Below are 18,870 nucleotides of genomic sequence, written 5' to 3' on the forward strand. Positions count from 1 at the left end.
CTGATGACAACGATTCCCTGTCATGGCGTTCATGGGCTGGCATTTTCCTAACAAAACAGCGCCACCCTTTAGCTTTGTTGTACTGTTTTAACTGCGTTTAAAACCTTGTACCTTAAACATATGTTTAATGTGAGTTTCATTTGAGTATAGCTGAAAAGGGTGCTCTAATTTATTTGCAATATTCATGATCTTAATTGATGAACCCTAATGAACTCAAAACATCGACATATGAATTAAAATGTCACGAATTATTGATAATAGATAAATATACGACCAAATGTAAACATTGCACTCTCACCTGTAGAGTGGAAGCAGCTGAGTCACTAGTGTCTGTCAGTCCTGTCCCTCTTGGTAAACTGGACACGATGTATCTGGAGCCCTTTGGCACAGGCTGTCTAACCACCATCTTTCCTTTCCTGGTCTCTGCTAGAAACAGACTGTACCAGTAGGCATCGTTGGAGACCAGAGTGGAGTCTGCAATGGTGGAGTTCCTCTCACTGATCACACTGTTCCTGCAGGGAGGAGCCGCTTTGCTGGGCTTGGGTTTCTGACACTTGAGCACGATGGTGACCAATATGGTGATCAGCAGGAGAAATGACACCGAGCCCAGACCGATGACCAAATACAGGTTCAGGTCTGAAAAGATGTCATATTCTAGAGGCACCTCGGTCATGTCAGAGTAGGCCTTAACAGCAGTCTCCACTGTGGACAGCTTGATGGTGACTGTAGCAGAGAGAGCAGGCTCCCCGTTGTCCTTGGCAACAACAACCAGCCTCTGGTGCCGCGGGTCTCTGTAACTGAACATCCTCATAGTCCGGATCTCTCCGTTGTATTGGTCCAGACTGAACAAGGTGGCGTCAGTCACCTGTAGAAACTGGTAGGTAATCCGAGAGTTGTGCACAGAGTCGGTGTCTAAGGCTATCACCTTGGAGACCAGAGAGCCTTTATCAGTGGATCTGGGGATCTTTTCCTCCACCACCGAGCCGTGCGCGCGCCACGGAGACACAATAACCGGAGCGTTGTCGTTCTGGTCCACAATAATGATGTGGACCGTCACGTTACTGCTGAGTGGAGGAGAGCCAGAGTCTCTGGCCTCGATGTGGAAAAGAAACTCCGTCTCGATCTCATAGTCAAAGGTTTTCAGTGCGTAAAGATTCCCGTTCTCTGGATTGATGGAGAACAGCATGGACATGGAGGTGTTGGCTATCTCCTTCTCTAGGATGAAATAAACTAGATACTGGTTTTCATGGAGGTCAGGGTCAAACGCAGTGAGGGAACTGAGCAAGGCCCCAGGTGCGTTATTCTCCATTACACGTATAGTATAAAATGACTGAGGGAACTGTGGGACATTGTCATTAACATCCAGCAGCTCTAACGTCATTGTTTCATTGTCAGACAAAGGAGGAGAACCTCTGTCCGTCACAGTGAACGTGACGTCATATTCTGGAACCTTCTCACGGTCTAATGGCTCTGACACGACTAGTTCATAATAGTTATCAGAGGATTCCCTCAGTTTGAAAGGCATATTATCTGGAATATGAAGATCAACCACTCCGTTGTCCCCTGAGTCTTTGTCACTGACACTAACTACAGCTATCACCGTGTCTAATTCTATGTTTTCATTGACCGGACTCTGAAATGATTTGATAGATATTTCTGGGTGGTTGTCATTCATGTCTTCAACCAGAATTTTGACAGTACATTGTCCCGATAATGCACTGGCTCCTTTATCAGTTGCTATAACTTCCATATCATAAATCCTAAAATCCTCATAGTTTAACATTCCTTTAACAGTAATTTCTCCAGTGGAAGGATTCAGATTAAATGTTTCTTGTGTTTTCTCTGACGTATATAAACTATACGAGTACGTTACATCAGAATTTGATCCCTCATCAAAGTCTGTTGCGTTTAGATGAACAACAAGGCTGCCAATGGGAGAATTTTCCATTATGTTAACATTATATGTTGTTTTGTCAAAAGTAGGAGCGTTGTCATTTGTGTCTGAAACATGAACAATAACACTTGCAGTGCCAGAACGAGCAGGTGTGCCTCCATCTACAGCTGTGAGGATTAAATTATGAACAGCCTGCTGCTCACGATCTAACGTTTTTTTCAAGATCAAATCGGCAAACTTGGACCCTTCTCTTCCAGTCTGAACTTCAATATTAAAATGTTCACTTTCACTCAGATGATATGTTTTCACTGAATTGCTTCCAACATCAGGATCAACTGCATTACTTAGAGAGAATCTCTCTCCTTTTGGTGTTGCTTCAGATATATCTAAATGTATGGCGTCTCGTCGAAATTGTGGGGCGTTGTCGTTCATATCTAAAATTTCTACTTCTATATTAAAGATTCGTAGTGGATTTTCTAATGTTACTTCCAGTCGTAGATAGCAAGACGACTTTGCTGGACATATATTTTCTCGGTCAATCTTCTCAACAATATACAGTTCGCCAGTCTCTTTGTTCACATCCAGATATTTCTTATTAGCGATGATGTCCAGACGCATCTTCCTCTGATTCAGTGTTTTAACATCCAGACTGAGATCTGCGGCGAGGTTTGCAACAACGGATCCTTCTTTCATCTCCTCGGGTATTGAATAATGAGTCACTGAAGTCGATATGTTACGAACGAAGCAAAGAAGAATAACGAGCAGCACGTACCTTTTACAAGACTGCATTGTTACAAAGGGTCCCATTGTTGTTTGTGGGCTCACCGCACTTCAAATGAAATAATGCACGTTTCCAGTAATATTGTATTTCGCTGTAACGTCCTTGATCCTGAAAAATAGTCACACAATTTTAAGCCCGAGGTTGTTTCGGACCTAATTAAGACGAGCCATTTTCGGAGAGGAGTTTCAGCACCACGGAGCTGTCCGGTCGTTTCACGATCTGCTCTGATGACAACGACTCACTGTCATGGCGTTCATGGGCTGGCATTTTCCTAACAAAACAGCGCCACCCTTTAGGTTTGTTGTACTGTTTTAACTGCGTTTAAAACCTTGTACCTTAAACATATGTTTAATGTGAGTTTCATTTGATTATCGCTGACAAGAGTGCTCTAATTTTTTTGCACTATTTATGAGCTTAATTGATGAAACCTAATGACCTCAAAATATCGACATGTAATTAAAATGTCACGCAATATTGATAATAGATGAATATACGAACAAAAGTAAACATTGCACTCTCACCTGCAGAGTGGAAGCTGCTGAGTCACTAGTGTCTGTCAGTCCTGTCCCTCTTGGTAAACTGGACACGATGTATCTGGAGCCCTTTGGCACAGGCTGTCTAACCACCATCTTTCCTTTTCTGGTCTCTGCTAGAAACAGACTGTACCAGTAGGCATCGTTGGAGACCAGAGTGGAGTCTGCGATGGTGGAGTTCCTCTCACTGAGCACACTGTTCCTGCAGGGAGGAGCCGCTTTGCTGGGCTTGGGTTTCTGACACTTGAGCACGATGGTGACCAATATGGTGATCAGCAGGAGAAATGACACCGAGCCCAGACCGATGACCAAATACAGGTTCAGGTCTGAAAAGATGTCATATTCTAGAGGCACCTCAGTCATGTCAGAGTAGGCCTTAACAGCAGTCTCCACTGTGGACAGCTTGATGGTGACTGTAGCAGAGAGAGCAGGCTCCCCGTTGTCCTTGGCAACAACAACCAGTCTCTGGTGTCGCGGGTCTCTGTAACTGAACATCCTCATAGTCCGGATCTCTCCGTTGTATTGGTCCAGACTGAACAAGGTGGCGTCAGTCACCTGTAGAAACTGGTAGGTAATCCGAGAGTTGTGCACAGAGTCGGTGTCTAAGGCTATCACCTTGGAGACCAGAGAGCCTTTATCGGTGGATCTGGGGATCTTTTCCTCCACCACCGAGCCGTGCGCGCGCCATGGAGACACAATAACCGGAGCGTTGTCGTTCTGGTCCACTATAATGATGTGGACCGTCACGTTACTGCTGAGTGGAGGAGAGCCAGAGTCTCTGGCCTCGATGTGAAAAAGAAACTCCGTCTCGATCTCATAGTCAAAGGTTTTCAGTGCGTAAAGATTCCCGTTCTCTGGATTGATGGAGAACAGCATGGACATGGAGGTGTTGGCTATCTCCTTCTCTAGGATGAAATAAACTAGATACTGGTTTTCATGGAGGTCAGGGTCAAACGCAGTGAGGGAACTGAGCAAGGCCCCAGGTGCGTTATTCTCCATTACACGTATAGTATAAAATGACTGAGGGAACTGTGGCGCGTTGTCATTAACATCCAACAGATGCACAGTAATTGTTTCATTATCAGATAAAGGCGGCGTTCCTGCGTCTGTAACAATCAGTGTGATATCATATTCAGGTACAGATTCACGATCCAAGGGTTCAGACACTATCAGCTTGTAATGCAACGGTCTATCTGATGACCTGTTAAGTATAAATGGAATTTGTTGGTTTATGGATAAGCTTACGTTTCCATTATCGCCAGTGTCTCTGTCACTTATACCTACCAGAGCAATGACACTTCCTACTGGAATGTTCTCATCCACTGTGTTTTTAACAGACTGTATGGTAATTTCTGGATAATTGTCATTCATATCCGTCACGTGGACGACCACTTTACACTGCCCCAGCAAGGGATGCGTCCCTTTGTCTCTTGCTTCAATGTGCATCTCATAAAATGTCATATCTTCATAGTCAATTGTACCCTTCACGGTTATCTCTCCTGTGTTAGGATTTAATGCAAATACATCTTGTGTTTTTTCTGACGTGTAAAGGGTGAATGAGTACACTATCTCTGAATTCAGACCCTCATCGAGGTCTGTAGCGTTAAGCTTCATCACTAAGCTACCGATCGGGGAGTTTTCTGTCATATTAATTGTGTACGTTTGCTTGTCAAACCGAGGAGGATTATCGTTTGTATCCTGTACTTTAACAATGATGTTGGCAGTGCCGGAGCGCGCAGGGACCCCGCCGTCCACAGCAGTCAGTATTAAATTATGAACAGCATTCTCCTCTCTGTCTAAAGACTTAGTCAACACTAAATCAACATATTGAGTTCCATCACTGCCCGTCTGAATTTCGATGGTAAAATGTTCACTGACACTGAGTTTGTAGGTTTTAATTGTATTTTTGCCCACATCTGGATCCACTCCATTAGGCAGAGAGAATCTCTCTCCCGGTGTGGCTGATTCTGAGACGTCGAGCTCCACTCTGTCTCTTCGAAAATGTGGAGAGTTATCATTTATGTCGGTTATTCCAAGTTCAATGTTGAAGATGCGTAAAGGGCTTTCTATGATTACGTCAAGCTTCAGAAAACAGGAGGTTGTTTTTGCCGGACAAAGATATTCCCTGTCCATCTTTTCCACTATATACAACTCCCCTGTCAATTTATTGACATCTAGATATTTTTTGTTGTGGAAAATATCAAGTTTTACCTCTCGTTGTGCCAAACCTCCAGGCTCAAGTCCCAAATCCGCAGCAAGATTAGCCACAACAGAGCCCCTTTCCATCTCCTCTTCTATGGAGTATCGTGTTACAGACAAAGCGTTGGGCCATACTGCAGACAAGACAAAGACAGTGGCCCAGAAATCCATCCTTTCGCCTGCAGGAAACATTACTCCAAATTCTAAACACGTGTTGTTTTTTATGATCAGAAGAAATATATTAGGACATGTCTTCAAGTCGAGTTAGTAATTCAAAAATAAAAATCATATCCTCCAGAAAGCTGTGTTCTAAAGCCTTTACAAATGGGTGTGTCAGGACTCTACCAGCAGAGAGATGCACTATGCTTTAGTGGTCAACAGTGACACCATGTGACAAAGACTGCACATAACTGTGCAGTTAAAACCAGTTGTGTTGGCCAAGAACTGGCAAATTAAAGTATGTATGACATGTAGTCATACATTCATGTATTTTTGAACGGGGAATGGCTCCCCCTGTACTTTTTAACTAAGGTCAAAACAGGTTCCATTTAAAACCCTGCTATTACTGCACTGTATTTTATCATTTTGCCATGGATTGCAAAATATGTTGCTATATGACTGCAGCTTAAGGTCCCCCCAATAACAAAACCTTGTAATTAATGTGATGTGAGGGATCATAACAGACGTTTAGTTGCTGAGTCAACTTAAAGATGGAGTGCTACAACTGTTCCCCTCTCATTTCATTGCACATTAGATGGGTAGCCTATCTGACTGTCGCACTAATTGGTTTCATGACTCCTCACTCTCTTCTGTTTGTTTGTTACTGTTTTGAAATATAATAAGTAAATATTTGCATAGTATAGGCCTCAGATTGTTCAGTTTGCATTCACATTTGTTTGATTTTTGTTCTAGTGAGGGATTATTTTCAATTTTCGATGTGTAAAGGGTCTATACCAGACATAAATATGCATATTGTGTAAAGGGTTAAAAATTCTATAGCATACTGGAATTAATAATGTAATAAAGAGATGTTAAAAAGTGATTTGGACTAATAGTATAGTTTATAAGGTACAGCTTATATAATATTATATAATAATACATTAAATGTTTTTAAAACAGACACCCCTATATATATGTTGACTGCAGCTTAAGGTCCCCCCAATATATACTTTAACCCTACTTTAAGCTCACACAAGAAAATGCTTAAATGTACAGAATTCTTCTGGCAGCTGTAAATTGTCTGTAGAAAAACAGAACTTTTAGATTAAAAATGATACATAGTTGTAATTGATTATCTTTAACATGATACATCTTAACATGATTAATCTTAACATCTATAACTGTAATTTTGCAAGATGGAATTATTGTTTTATCCCTGTTTCCATCCTGCTCTTTGATCATCCCATGGAGGCTGTCAAACTGCTAAATGATGCCATAACACTCTAGAACTGTAACTGTAGAATCTGTAACGCTCTACAATGCAACACCCTAGAAAACATAACACTCTAGAACCCATAATACACTCAAACTGTAACATTCTAGAACTATGACAACCTGCAGCCATAACATTCTAGAACTCATAACTACACATTCTACCATAGTAACCTAACATTCTAGAACCATAACATTCTAGAGGCTAGATGTTGGCAGCTTCCACCGGGGTCAAGAAGCTAGATAAGATGGAAAGAGGACGAAATGTAATGTTATCATTTGAGGAAAAGAATGGATTAAATGTTCTAATAGAAAATGGGAATATTTTTAACCTTGTCTCCATCTTGCTCGTGGATCATTCCAGATGGAGGATGCCAAGCTCCTAAATGATGCCTGTTTTTCTTTTATTGGTGGCAGCCTTCATGTTTCGAAGCACACATATACTGTCTCACAAACATACACAACTTTATGGGACAAATAAAACTGTTTGGATTTTTACAAGATCACTGGACATCCTAGAACCTTAAAATGATAGAAAACAAACAATTAAAACCTTCTAATTGGCACACAATACTTAAATGCAAACAAGGCACAGCTGTATAGTTTTAAAACTTGGAAAAATATAGCAGGAAGATTCCAGGAGGTACTGTAAATACTACTACAAATTCACCAAAATCAAATCAATAACCAACAATCTCTTCTGCTGCCACCCAAGTTGTATTACCTTGTTATGTCCCTTGGTGGTGACAGAGCAGCAGACTGTGCTATAGTGGCCCAGCTTAAATCATGAATTACTCTGTTAGCTATTTCTAATATATCTCATATTCTATGCCAGTCATAGCCTCAGTGTTGTTCTTAAGGCCAACATTATGATTCAGAATCAAACACATTTAGCACTACATCTGTAGCTTTCTAACATGCCTATAACCATCCATACACATGCACACATGCATGCACACACACACACACACACACACACACAGACACACAAAAAAAACAACTGTATGCAGCCTATATTTGCACATTATCTTGATATCTATTTGAAAGCTATACATTGTTTCCAAATATTTCTAGGTGTCTGGTTTATTTCAATATATAAAAGTAAGATGAAAAACAGAGCTTTGATTTGATGGTTTGATAGTTAATACAGATGAGTATATGCTGTTGTATGTGGTTTTAGTCTGTGTGTTTTGGTCTCAAAAAGAAAAGAGAGAGAACTTTGAAGTATTTTACCCCTCCAAGCTTCACCCTGGGTTGTTTTTTTTCTTCTCCCAAGTTCCCTTTTTTTGTCTGAGAGTTTTTGGTTGTAACCTCCTGACCCCTCACACCCTCAGTTTACAAAGTAAAATGAATTTACTCTTTCAACCTAAGACTGTTTGTTTGGTATGCAGTGATTCTTACTCAATGATGCCATCTGCTGGAGAAATTTGTTACCAAGCCAGTGTTACAAGATGGTGAAAATGCTCATCAAGGCACATTTATTGTGACTGGGTATGAATCATAGTTTAAGACAATTTCATCCATTATTTGACTTCCATATAAACTGCAAACCTGTGTCTTTGTATATTAGAAGTACCTGGTCGGTAAATCTAATATGCCATGTTTCATATTGAGATGTAAATGCATAACAACCATGTTACTTGTGGGATTCCACATGACAAGAGTATTCATCCATTCATGCTACTACATTCCCTCAAGTATTGTACTTATATATTATAGGTACTTTTACTTTACTTGAAGATTTCAATTTATGGGCCAATAGTATTCCTACTTCTTGTAAATAATTATATACAGTTCAGGGTCTAATATTGTACATTTTACTCCACTACATTAGTTTGGTGGTTAAAGTTACCCTGCAGATTAAGATGTTACATACAAAACACCACTTTATAAAATATGATGCAGTGCTTCATATTAAAGTACTCTAAATAAAGCTGTTAAATGAGCTCTACCACAACCAGCTGCAACCTTTGTAGGCTTATTTCATATCAATGCATATGTAATCCAGTGACATATGTTACAGTGTAACTCTAGCACTTTTACTTTTAATTCTTCATGTACATGTTGCTGTTGTTACTGTAGTGCTTTTACTCAAACAAGACTAATATAAGACTGTTGTAACTAGTTTTTGCCATTGCCTCCAGGAATTATACTTTATTTGTATTATCTCTACATGTAAATATCTTTCAGTTACCTCATGGGTTTCTGTCTTACCACTGCTTTGGAATAAAAGCATGAAATAATTAGAAATGTCGGTTATGATGGTGTTGTGCGTGTGTGTTGTGGAGAGGGAGAGGGATGCCTCCAAAACATTAAATCCAACATACTGCACCAGTGTTCATTGAGTAGTATCATACACGCCCTCTGGTGAATGACTGAAGGAATTGCAGCTGGCTTGGAAAAAAACACTGGTCAATACAATTTCAGCACCATGACCATAGACAGCTCCCAATGCAAATGACCAACATGGTTAAAGGATGGACAGGCGTTGCTCTGTGCTGAGTTGCTGTAACTGAACAGACTGAGGTTGTTGTTTTTTTAACCTTTTTATGACCATCATTACAATTACAACACTATCATTTCACTACAATTTCACCAAAACCAAAGTTTAAACGATACCGAAACGTGTAGACATATACATGAATTTGATGTTTATGAATATGTTTTGTTTAATAATCCTAAAATGTCTTCTTCTACTTTTATTTTTTTTTACCTTAAAATTGTTCCTCTAGCAGAGAGTAAGAATAATCTCATGTTTCTCTATTTTAGGAACAGAGCTCCATTCCTCACTCATCTGAAAGTAAGCCAAGCTGACCTAAATATGGCTGGCCCTTCAGCTGTCCCTATGGATCACCTTACCGCAGAGAAGGTTAGCCTTCTCCCCTCTATGCTCTCTACGGACTCCCGTTTCCTTATTAACAGAATTATTTTCAATCTGAGCCATGCAACGACCTAATTACCCTGCTCATTTCTGGCCAGTGGCCAGCTCTCATCTGTTGATGGTAGGAACTAATTCCCTGAGAAGTAAGATTTAAAAGGGCACAGAGAAAGAAGTCACAGGCCCTCCAGCTCACATCCAGGTGTGGCATTTGAAGCTGAGCCCCCCTCCCCATGCTGCTTGTATTCGTGTTTGTGATATTAATTAAAGTGATATTTTGAGAGAGGAGGTTCTGTTTGTTCAGTTAATGAACTCCACAATTCTCTGCGGGCAAATGGAAATGCAAGTACTCCAATTAGCATATGTTAGCATTTTACTGTGTTTATTCCTCGCTGTGGAAAACAGCTTACCAAGGCGAAAAGCTTTCCACCCTTGTAAGAGTCGCTGTGGAACTTTTTTCACCCCAGAATAATTGACTCCAGCTAATTAAACATAGATCTGGGAAACTTACATCTAAATGCTTTATGCATGTAGATTGACTGAATCTGTGTGTGAGTGTGTGCATGTGTACAGCCTACAGTTAGGCCATGGGTTTTATAAAATACACATGCATGTTTGATAAACATAAGAAAGACCATATGAAAAAAAATACTTTATTTTCATAAATGTATACAGTACATGTGTGGGGAAAATCCCCCCTCTTTACAGTTGTCTGCATCATGTTGCAGCTTGCATATACATTATCATACTATTTGTCATATTCACACAAGCTCTGTTAGCAGACAAACATACAAAAACAAAACACATTTTCTTTACAGAAAACAAAAAAATATAAATTCATAAGGATGTGCAAAATTATTGTCCACCAATGCTTTTCCAAAACATTTTGGATGTAATTGCTGCTCCAATGTGATTGTCTAAATAATAATAATAATAATAATAATAGTAATAATAATAATGATAATAATAATAATATAATAATAGGCAGACACATACATTGGCCATGTCACTGTGGTATGTCACATAAATAGCCATCAGACTTCATTTCCCTTCAGCATTTTAGCCAAAATTGATTGTTCATTCATTATTTATCTTTTGCGCATCCTCTGTATTTTTCCTCCCACTCATATCAAAACTTCATTAAGTACTGAATGATCAGTTCCACTGTTTTCATATGAGGTTAACCGGCATTTTAATCATCCATTCAGACAGTCATTGAAAAGTCAGTCATTGTACAGGTCGTTATTTATAATCGCAGCCTCTCCCTGGGGGGACATCTGAAGACGTCGCTTCTTGCCAAAGGTGGAGAAGGAATTGTGGACGTCCAGCTCGCTTCGCTGTACTGCAGGTCTCAGGGTGCAAAAGCCTGATGGTGTCCCAGGGATATACACATTGTGGTGGTAGTCAGGTGGCGGGTGTGGGTGAGGATGAGGATGAGGATGAGGATGCGGATGCGGATGCGGATGCGGATGCGGATGTGGATGTGGATGAGGCAGGGGTGGGATTGATGGCTGCTGCTGTTGAGGAGGAGGTGTGCACCGAGGAGTCCAGGGGCGAGATGGGACCCCACTGGTTGAAGGAGACATCTTATAGTCTGTAGTATGACATAGATAAAGATAAAGCAGAGTAGAAGCAACTGCTTGATTATTCAATATTGACTTACGGCTGTACTGGTATTTTAATTTGCATAGCACTTTTCTAAAACAAGGTTTAGTGCTTTGTAGTCAGGGCAACAAATAATGGCATCAGCAACACAAATACAAAAACAGAGCCATAATGATGGGGTATAAATATAGCTTCTGTTCTGTTGTTGTGGAGATAAATTAAGACCTATTAGGAACAGACCTATTAAAGGAGTTACACAGAAAAACACAATGCCATTACATAAAAGCATGGAGTTGTGCTGTGTTGTGTACAATATAAGGGTGTACATAACAGACTCCAAATGCATATGTAACCATAAACGTATTGATGAAAGTTGTTAGTGGTCCACTGTGTTTTGCCTCTCTTACCTTTCATCCCTCTCATGTGAGTGCCCCAGGTCCAGTACTGTCCAGGCCCCATGGAGGTGACATAATTGTCTGGGTCTGCATGCATGGCCTTACGCATGAGGGTGCCATCCATGTTGATAGAGTTATAACTGCAAACAAGATACCAGTCTGTAATGACAACATATTTTACTTGTATGTAAATTCTATATCCACTTTAACACAAGGGATCTTCATACAGGCTCTATATTTCATCTCATTGTGTGAGCCTTTTATTCTGTAATACAACTGCTATACACTGGGTAGACAAAGGTCAAAAATGGTACCTTTTAATGGAGGAGTTCTGATTCTTTGTGAGAGTCCAGTCATTGTTTGGCTGCTTCAGCTGCAAGAAAAACAGCATGACATATATGTAAATGAAATCCCTGTAGATGTCTATTTTGAGAAACGTCTCTCATCAAAAATGGGTCTTGATAACAAACGACGCCTGTTCATTCTATCCTCTTGGATCAGTAGAGGTCAGTGACAATTGACATGCTGAGCAGTCTGTCTTTGTGCTTGTCCTGTAATGGAGACATGAGTCTTTCCACATGGATCTCGCCTGCCGCCCTGTGGATGTTTGGGATAACAGGATTTGTTGTTGTTTTATTCAGCTACGTCTCTCCTGTCACTTAGTTTTGCTTTTATCGTCTGTGGCGCAGCGTGCGAAGGCAATAACATCCGAGAGATATTTATTCCGGGTCTCATAGTATGGATTCCACGCTCTATTAATTCCCTTAAAGTTGTTAACACGGAAAATGCGACGTAAGCGTATTATTAGAATCGGTATTCAAAATACACTCCCCGCCAACTACGCACAAAACCAATTAGAACCCCACCGGGATGAGACGAAACATGATTTTAATCTTCAAAGGAAACCGTGCCAGGAAGGAAATTAAGAAAATTACACACGTCATTGTTTTGTGGATTTTCTGCATCATTTTACATTAATATTTGCCTGATGCTCCTCGAGCAAGGTTTTTAATTAAAAGTCTCACAGAGAGCCTTGAAAAGTTTGCGGTCCTTGCAGCTGTATGCACGACCCAAGACAGCTCAACATGCGTACACGTGCACGCACCTGTCCTGCGTGTCTTACACGCTTGAATGTGTGTTTAATCTCTCTTTTCACCTTCAGTTCATCAACTTGAGCAGGCCTGCGTACATGCTTTGTGTAATGCTCAAATGGTTTCATTGAGATTTGTCTTTGAGGTTTAATGTGTCACTGACGACCTCACGACGACTCATGTGGGCACGCTGAGGGACACCACCGGGTTAATTAGGGGGAACCAATTAACGACAGGAAGGACATTTTCTCCTGAAGGAGCATAGCTGCAGGCGGAACAATCACCGTGACCTCGATATCCCTCTTGTGGCCAGAGGTGCATGTGCCAGTGACCGAATTGACATTTCTCAGTCTGGTATAATGGCTGAATCTTTGTCCCTCTGTGTTTTGATGAAGACAGGGAGGCGACAATGAGCAATGTACGCACATATTGACGGTCTACCGGTCCGTCTATTAGAATTAGAAAACACTGGTGTAGAAATCCTGCCTCTGTAAATTCCCTTTCTCCTTGTCTACCCTTCCTCCCCCTCCTTCTATATCACCCCTCCTCTTCCTCACCCTTGCTCGACAAATATGAAGCCACATCTCTCTCTCTCTCTCTCTGCTCGCATTCAGAGGACAACGTCGGGGCGGATCTACAGGCGGCCCACGTCTCAGTCCAGCCATGTCCTTGCACCCCCCCCCCCCCCCCCCCCCGCCACACACACACACACACACTTCTCCTTGCCCCATCCCCTCTCGGTGTCCTCCCTGTCTCCCCAAAACCGTCCATTTGCCATTTTCATCAATAATGGACGGCCCCCCCTTGCGAATACGTCACATTGTGTGTCGTATAATTGTTCGGCCGTGCTTTTGCCCTTGAGGCATAGTTAGTGAGGTCATCTGTCCTATATTGTTTGTTTGAGGACAAGGAGGCTCGTCGCAAACCCGACTGGTCGAAAGAGTATTGTCTGAACCCAAGGAGATTCCAAATAACTGCCATTCACCTTGTCCGTTAACCTTGACTTTTTGTTCAAACTCAGGTAGATGTACTGGTTGCAGGTGTGTGTGTGTGTGTGTGTGTGTGTGTGTGTGTGTGTGTGTGTGTGTGTGTGTGTGTGTGTGTGTGTGTGTGTGCTTGGGTGTGTGTGTGTATGTGCGTGCGTGTGCGCGCGCGCGTGCGTGTGTGTGTGTCCTCGCTGCATGAAAAATATGGGGCAATGACACAGGGTGATATATCAATATCCCAGGTAACAAGCTAGTATAATTTAGTTTGTGAATTATTGTTAAAATATTTTTCCACGGGTAATTAATTTGCAAAAAACGTGTCGTGAAGACACCTGGCGATGTTACCAAGACTGAATAGAGGCGTCAACTTCAACTACATCTCCTCTCCCTCTCACACTGTAATTGATATCTCACTTCATTCTATACGGATGATAAGACACGGTATGCGCACAGAATAGCTCCTCGTGAGAAAGCGCTTTACGCTTTTATTACCACATCAATTAAAATATAATCTCACATCTTCTCATTTCATTTCCCCGGTAAAACACATTATCATAGGCTGCCCACTTTAAATTATTCCAATAATTACAAAAACAGTCGAGAGAATATAAGAAAACCATGGCTTTTAATTTGCTCAAGTTTAGTTTAAATCGGTCTATCATGCGTGATTTGACCTTCATATAAGACTGTCACAGTCTCGATACTTCACATAGAGACCTGATGTGGTTTTTGTTGTGGCAGTGAGTGAAACAGGCGGATTTAAATGAAGAACATAAGCTCTCTGGTCTTGTACTATACGCTGACTTTACCGTACCTCGTTGGGAGTAGTTGCTCCGTTGTTCACAGATGCGCTTCGGCTGTGCGCGTTCCACGAGTTTTCCGCGCTCTTCGCCTCGTTGTTCCTCGGCGTGCTGCCGGGGCTGCACGGCTTCAGAAACATAAAGTCACTTTTGGCAGATTCGGGAGTCAGACAGACTTTATAACAATATGACTGAGATAGACTGCTGTTTCCATTCACCTCCATGCAGTTCGTGGGCACTTTGGCCGCGGATGAAATCTGCAGGTTGAGGTTGGATTTTTTGAACACCTCCGGAGGCGGATCGGGCTGAAACCCCCCGCAACAGCAGCAGGCAAACGGGGGGAGGTTGTACCCACTGGTGGTCTCCCTGTCCTTGTAGCACTTGACCGCAGCCAGCACGATAATAGCCACAAGGAATATTAAAGATATTGTGCTCAGTGACACGATCAAGTAGAGAGCGAGGTTTGAGGGGGGCTGTGGACTGAGCGTGAGGTCTCCGAAATCTGACAGCGACTCGGGCACGCTGTCTACCACATTGAGGACAATGGAGACAGTGGCGGAGAGCGGTGGCTGCCCGTTGTCCTTGACTAATACTACCAGCCTTTGCCTTGTTGAGTCTTTTTCCACTAGCCGGCGAATAGTCCTGATCTCGCCCGTGTACAGAGCTACACTGAACAGCCCCGGGTCTGTAGCCTGCAACACCTGATAGGACAGCCGGGAGTTTTGCCCTGCGTCCGCGTCTAACGCCGTTATTTTGGCAACCAGATACCCAGCGTCTACAGACCGCGGAACCACCTCTGTGGCCACAGTGCCGTTTTTAGGCAGTGGGGATACGATAACAGGTGCATTGTCGTTCTGGTCCAAAACAAAGACGTTGACTGTGATATTACTGGCGAGAGGAGGGAAACCAGCGTCTTGCGCTTGTACCAGAATCTGAAAGTTTCTAAGTTGCTCATAATCAAAAGAGCGCAGTGCGTAGATGTTGCCGTTGTCAGAGTTGATTGAGACATAAGTGGACACGGGCATGCCCTGGATCTGACCCTCGAGAATAGAATAAGACAGATAGGCGTTCTGGTTTGAATCGGGGTCGAATGCAGTTACAGAACAAATGGAAGCGCCCGGGGCGTTATTCTCGGTCACATAAACTGTGTATGAAGGTTGAGAGAACCGCGGGGGGTTGTCATTAATGTCAGACACTTGAACGAGGATTGTTTTCCGGGTGGAGAGCGAAGGAGAGCCCAAGTCTCGGGCTGTGAGGGTGATGTTGTACTCGGACATGGCTTCCCTGTCCAGAAACTCGCTTGTCACCAGAGTATAATAGTTTTTAAAAGATGAATGGAGCTGAAAGGGCACGTTGCTCGGAATTTGACAGTCGACGTTTCCGTTCTCTCCCGAGTCCCGGTCCATTACACTGATAACAGCTATCACCGTGCCCGGTGGCGCGTCTTCCTGAACAGGAGTAGACACTGATGTGAGGATGACTTCGGGTGCGTTGTCATTCACATCCAGGATGTCTACAAGCACTTTACTGTGTACAGCCACAGCCGAGGGTCCCCTGTCCTTTGCTTGCACATACAGCTCATACACACTGGCTTTCTCATAGTCCACAATGCCCTTCACTCGGATTTCACCCGTGTACGGGTCCACGCTGAACAGTTCGCGCACCTTGAGAGGTGCATGCCCGCTAAACGCGTAGGTCACCTCCCCATTCGAGCCCTCATCCAGGTCTGTGGCGTTCAGCTTCAGCACCAGCGTCCCCCTCGGTGCGTTCTCCACCAGGCTCGCCCGGTAGACTGAGCGGTCAAATACAGGCACGTTATCATTTGCGTCTAAAACTGTAATAGTTATCAGTGCTGTCCCAGAGCGTTCCGGTGACCCCCCGTCAAAGGCAGTCAGAACCATTTCGTGCCTTTTCTGCTGTTCCCGGTCCAATGGTGTGTCCAGAACGAGCTCGGCAAACTTGCTTCCATCGTTGCGCGTCTGGATGTTCAGTACAAAGTGCTCGTTTGCGCTCAGCTGGTAGGAGCGCAGAGAGTTGGTCCCCACGTCCTGGTCCTGTGCGCTCTCCAACGGGAAACAAGAGCCGGGCGCTGCCGACTCTGTGATGTCAAGATTGAACTCGCTCCATGGGAAACTGGGAGAGTTGTCATTCACATCTAAAATCTCCACTTCCACTCTATACAGCTCTAGTGGGTTTTCAATGACCACTTGTAAGTGTAAAAAACAGCTCGGGCTTCGCTCACACAGCTCCTCTCTGTCTATCTTTTCGTTGACGAAGAGAATGCCATTCTCCAAGTTAACTTCTAAATACTGCCTCTTTGCGCCGGAGACTATACGAAACCGTCGGGCTGAAAGCTTGGCCACATCCAAGCCCAGGTCTTCGGCGATGTTGCCCACAAAAGCTCCATGTTCCAGCTCTTCGGGAATGGAGTACCGGATTTGTGCAAGAACCAGGTCCACTACACACGCACACAGAAGCAGGCATACAACCAGCCCAGTCACTGGTACCCAACTGCCTTTGGAGAGTCTGTGATCCATTTCAGCGGCGTGCGTAAAAATCCCCTCACCCCGACATCTTTTGCCTCATAAAGCCATTCAACTGTACAGCTAACAAGTACACATAAAGGCAAAACCTGTCCCAAATGAAAAGGAAAATGTTCACTTCTAAGTTTGTAACGTGTATGGATAAGGTTTCTTGATAGTTAAGCTGAAGGGACGGGAGAGGAGAGCACCTCTCTCTCTATATGTCTCTCTCTCTCTGTTGTGCTCCATGCGCAACACCGGTGGTGTGTGAACGGGGGAGGCTCGTGCTTTGATTTTCCAGTGTATTAGACACTCGGAGGAGCTGGTGGGGAGGCGTGCGTGCGTCTGTGTGTGTGTGTATGTGGGGGGGGGGTGAGAGAGAGGGGGGGGGACTTCTCGCAGCTCCGTATTGGAGGACGCCGACGCGAAGTGCGACTCTAATTACTGTAGACGTTTAACCCTTTCAGACCCTCGTGTCTGTTACTTTGACCCATTAAAGAGACGAGAAGGCGTAAGTTTGACACCAGACGTCAGAGCCAGATTTGGATTAGAGGACAAATTGTGTTGTGGGTGTCGTTTTCTAGGCTCCATCTAACAGATGAGGATAGACAAGGATTTGTCTTGGTGACCACACTGCCCACCACATTGTCCCACAGGCCCATGATGGCAGTGTGACATTTTTTTAACTTTGATTTCCTATAATCCCCATAACAGCTTCAGAAAAATATTTTCTTCTGGGTTCCACTAGCAGAAAACAAAAACACGAGCCAGTGGCCAGTGCCATAAGCTCCTGGGATTCTATAAAGCTTTTTAATGAGAGGCCTTTGAAGAGGGATGCCCATATTGCAAAAACAGTCCTATTCATTAATCATTACATACGAAATGTGGTTTTACAAAAAGAATCCTTGATGGGTCAGGGTGTTCAATTTCAATCAATATTTCAACGAGGGCGAGCCACATTTTGGAGCTTAAAATGATTATAGCGATAATAACAAGCGGGTGACTCATACAAATGTTCGTTACACGACTTTAATTCACTTAAGTAGGCCTGGACATGTATCAACATAATCAACATAATCGACATAAAAGCAATGTCATAAAGCCTTAATCATACTTGTCTCTAATCACGTATTACAATTGGGATTAGAGAGATATCATATAGGTGATGTGTTGACAGTTTCAGATGACAGAAAGGGGCGAACATGGATGCTGAGGGATGTTTTCGAGGACTAATATCTTTGACTACAACTGAAGTCACTTAGACTTCTCTAGATCAAAGTTCTGCTACCGAGCACTGCAGGTTTTTTAAATGATAAAGACACGGCTGGGCCCTCTTTAGAGTCTAGCACGTTTGTTCAGATCTAATCTTTCCCTGGTCACTATTAGACAACCACTGAGCCACAGAGTGAGGGAAAACGAGAGTGAGAGAGAAACTGAAGGATGCCTTTGTGAATTCAGGTTCATCTCCAGACAGACACGAGTGGCATCCTAATGTAAAAACGGTCTTACTTAAAAGTCTCTTCTTGGGACTGACGACACAGCCTTGGCCCCCAGGCAGCGCTGAGCTTGTTAGTTAGTAATACAAAAAAGAAGGGGAAGTGAGAGGGAGATGTGAGAGAAAGAACAAGAAACAGACCATTCTACTACGGGCAGTATTATCTTTTACACGAGACGCTACATTTTCTTGTAAACTGCTGCAAATCCGAGGAACGCGTCCTCTGTCGAAAATGGTGTTGATGTTTGCTCCTCTGTGAG

The 18,870-nt window shown here is 43.0% G+C and overlaps 2 protein-coding genes across 2 annotated transcripts; both read right to left on the reverse strand.

Annotated features, from left to right (window-relative positions):
• Nucleotides 1–29: 29 nt before the first annotated feature.
• On the reverse strand, nucleotides 30–5,578 carry LOC310948006 (protocadherin beta-13-like; the record flags this gene model as incomplete). Its single annotated transcript, XM_083915001.1, has 3 exons — nucleotides 30–47; nucleotides 299–1,369; nucleotides 3,197–5,578. The coding sequence occupies 3 exons, from the start codon at nucleotides 5,576–5,578 to the stop codon at nucleotides 30–32; spliced, it is 3,471 nt and encodes a 1,156-aa protein (XP_083771127.1).
• A 5,361-nt stretch (nucleotides 5,579–10,939) lies between these two features.
• On the reverse strand, nucleotides 10,940–17,145 carry LOC310948257 (protocadherin gamma-C5; the record flags this gene model as incomplete). The annotated part of the gene is made up of 4 exons (XM_083915321.1): nucleotides 14,608–17,145; nucleotides 12,031–12,089; nucleotides 11,729–11,856; nucleotides 10,940–11,310 (listed from the first exon to the last, which is right to left on the reverse strand). The coding sequence occupies exons 1-4, from the start codon at nucleotides 17,128–17,130 to the stop codon at nucleotides 10,940–10,942; spliced, it is 3,081 nt and encodes a 1,026-aa protein (XP_083771447.1). The 5' UTR covers nucleotides 17,131–17,145.
• Between the last annotated feature and the right edge of the window lie 1,725 nt (nucleotides 17,146–18,870).

This window comes from Echiichthys vipera, assembly GCF_963691815.1.
Source record: "Echiichthys vipera genome assembly, chromosome: 6".
In the NCBI taxonomy this organism is placed as follows: Eukaryota; Metazoa; Chordata; class Actinopteri; order Perciformes; family Trachinidae; genus Echiichthys; species Echiichthys vipera.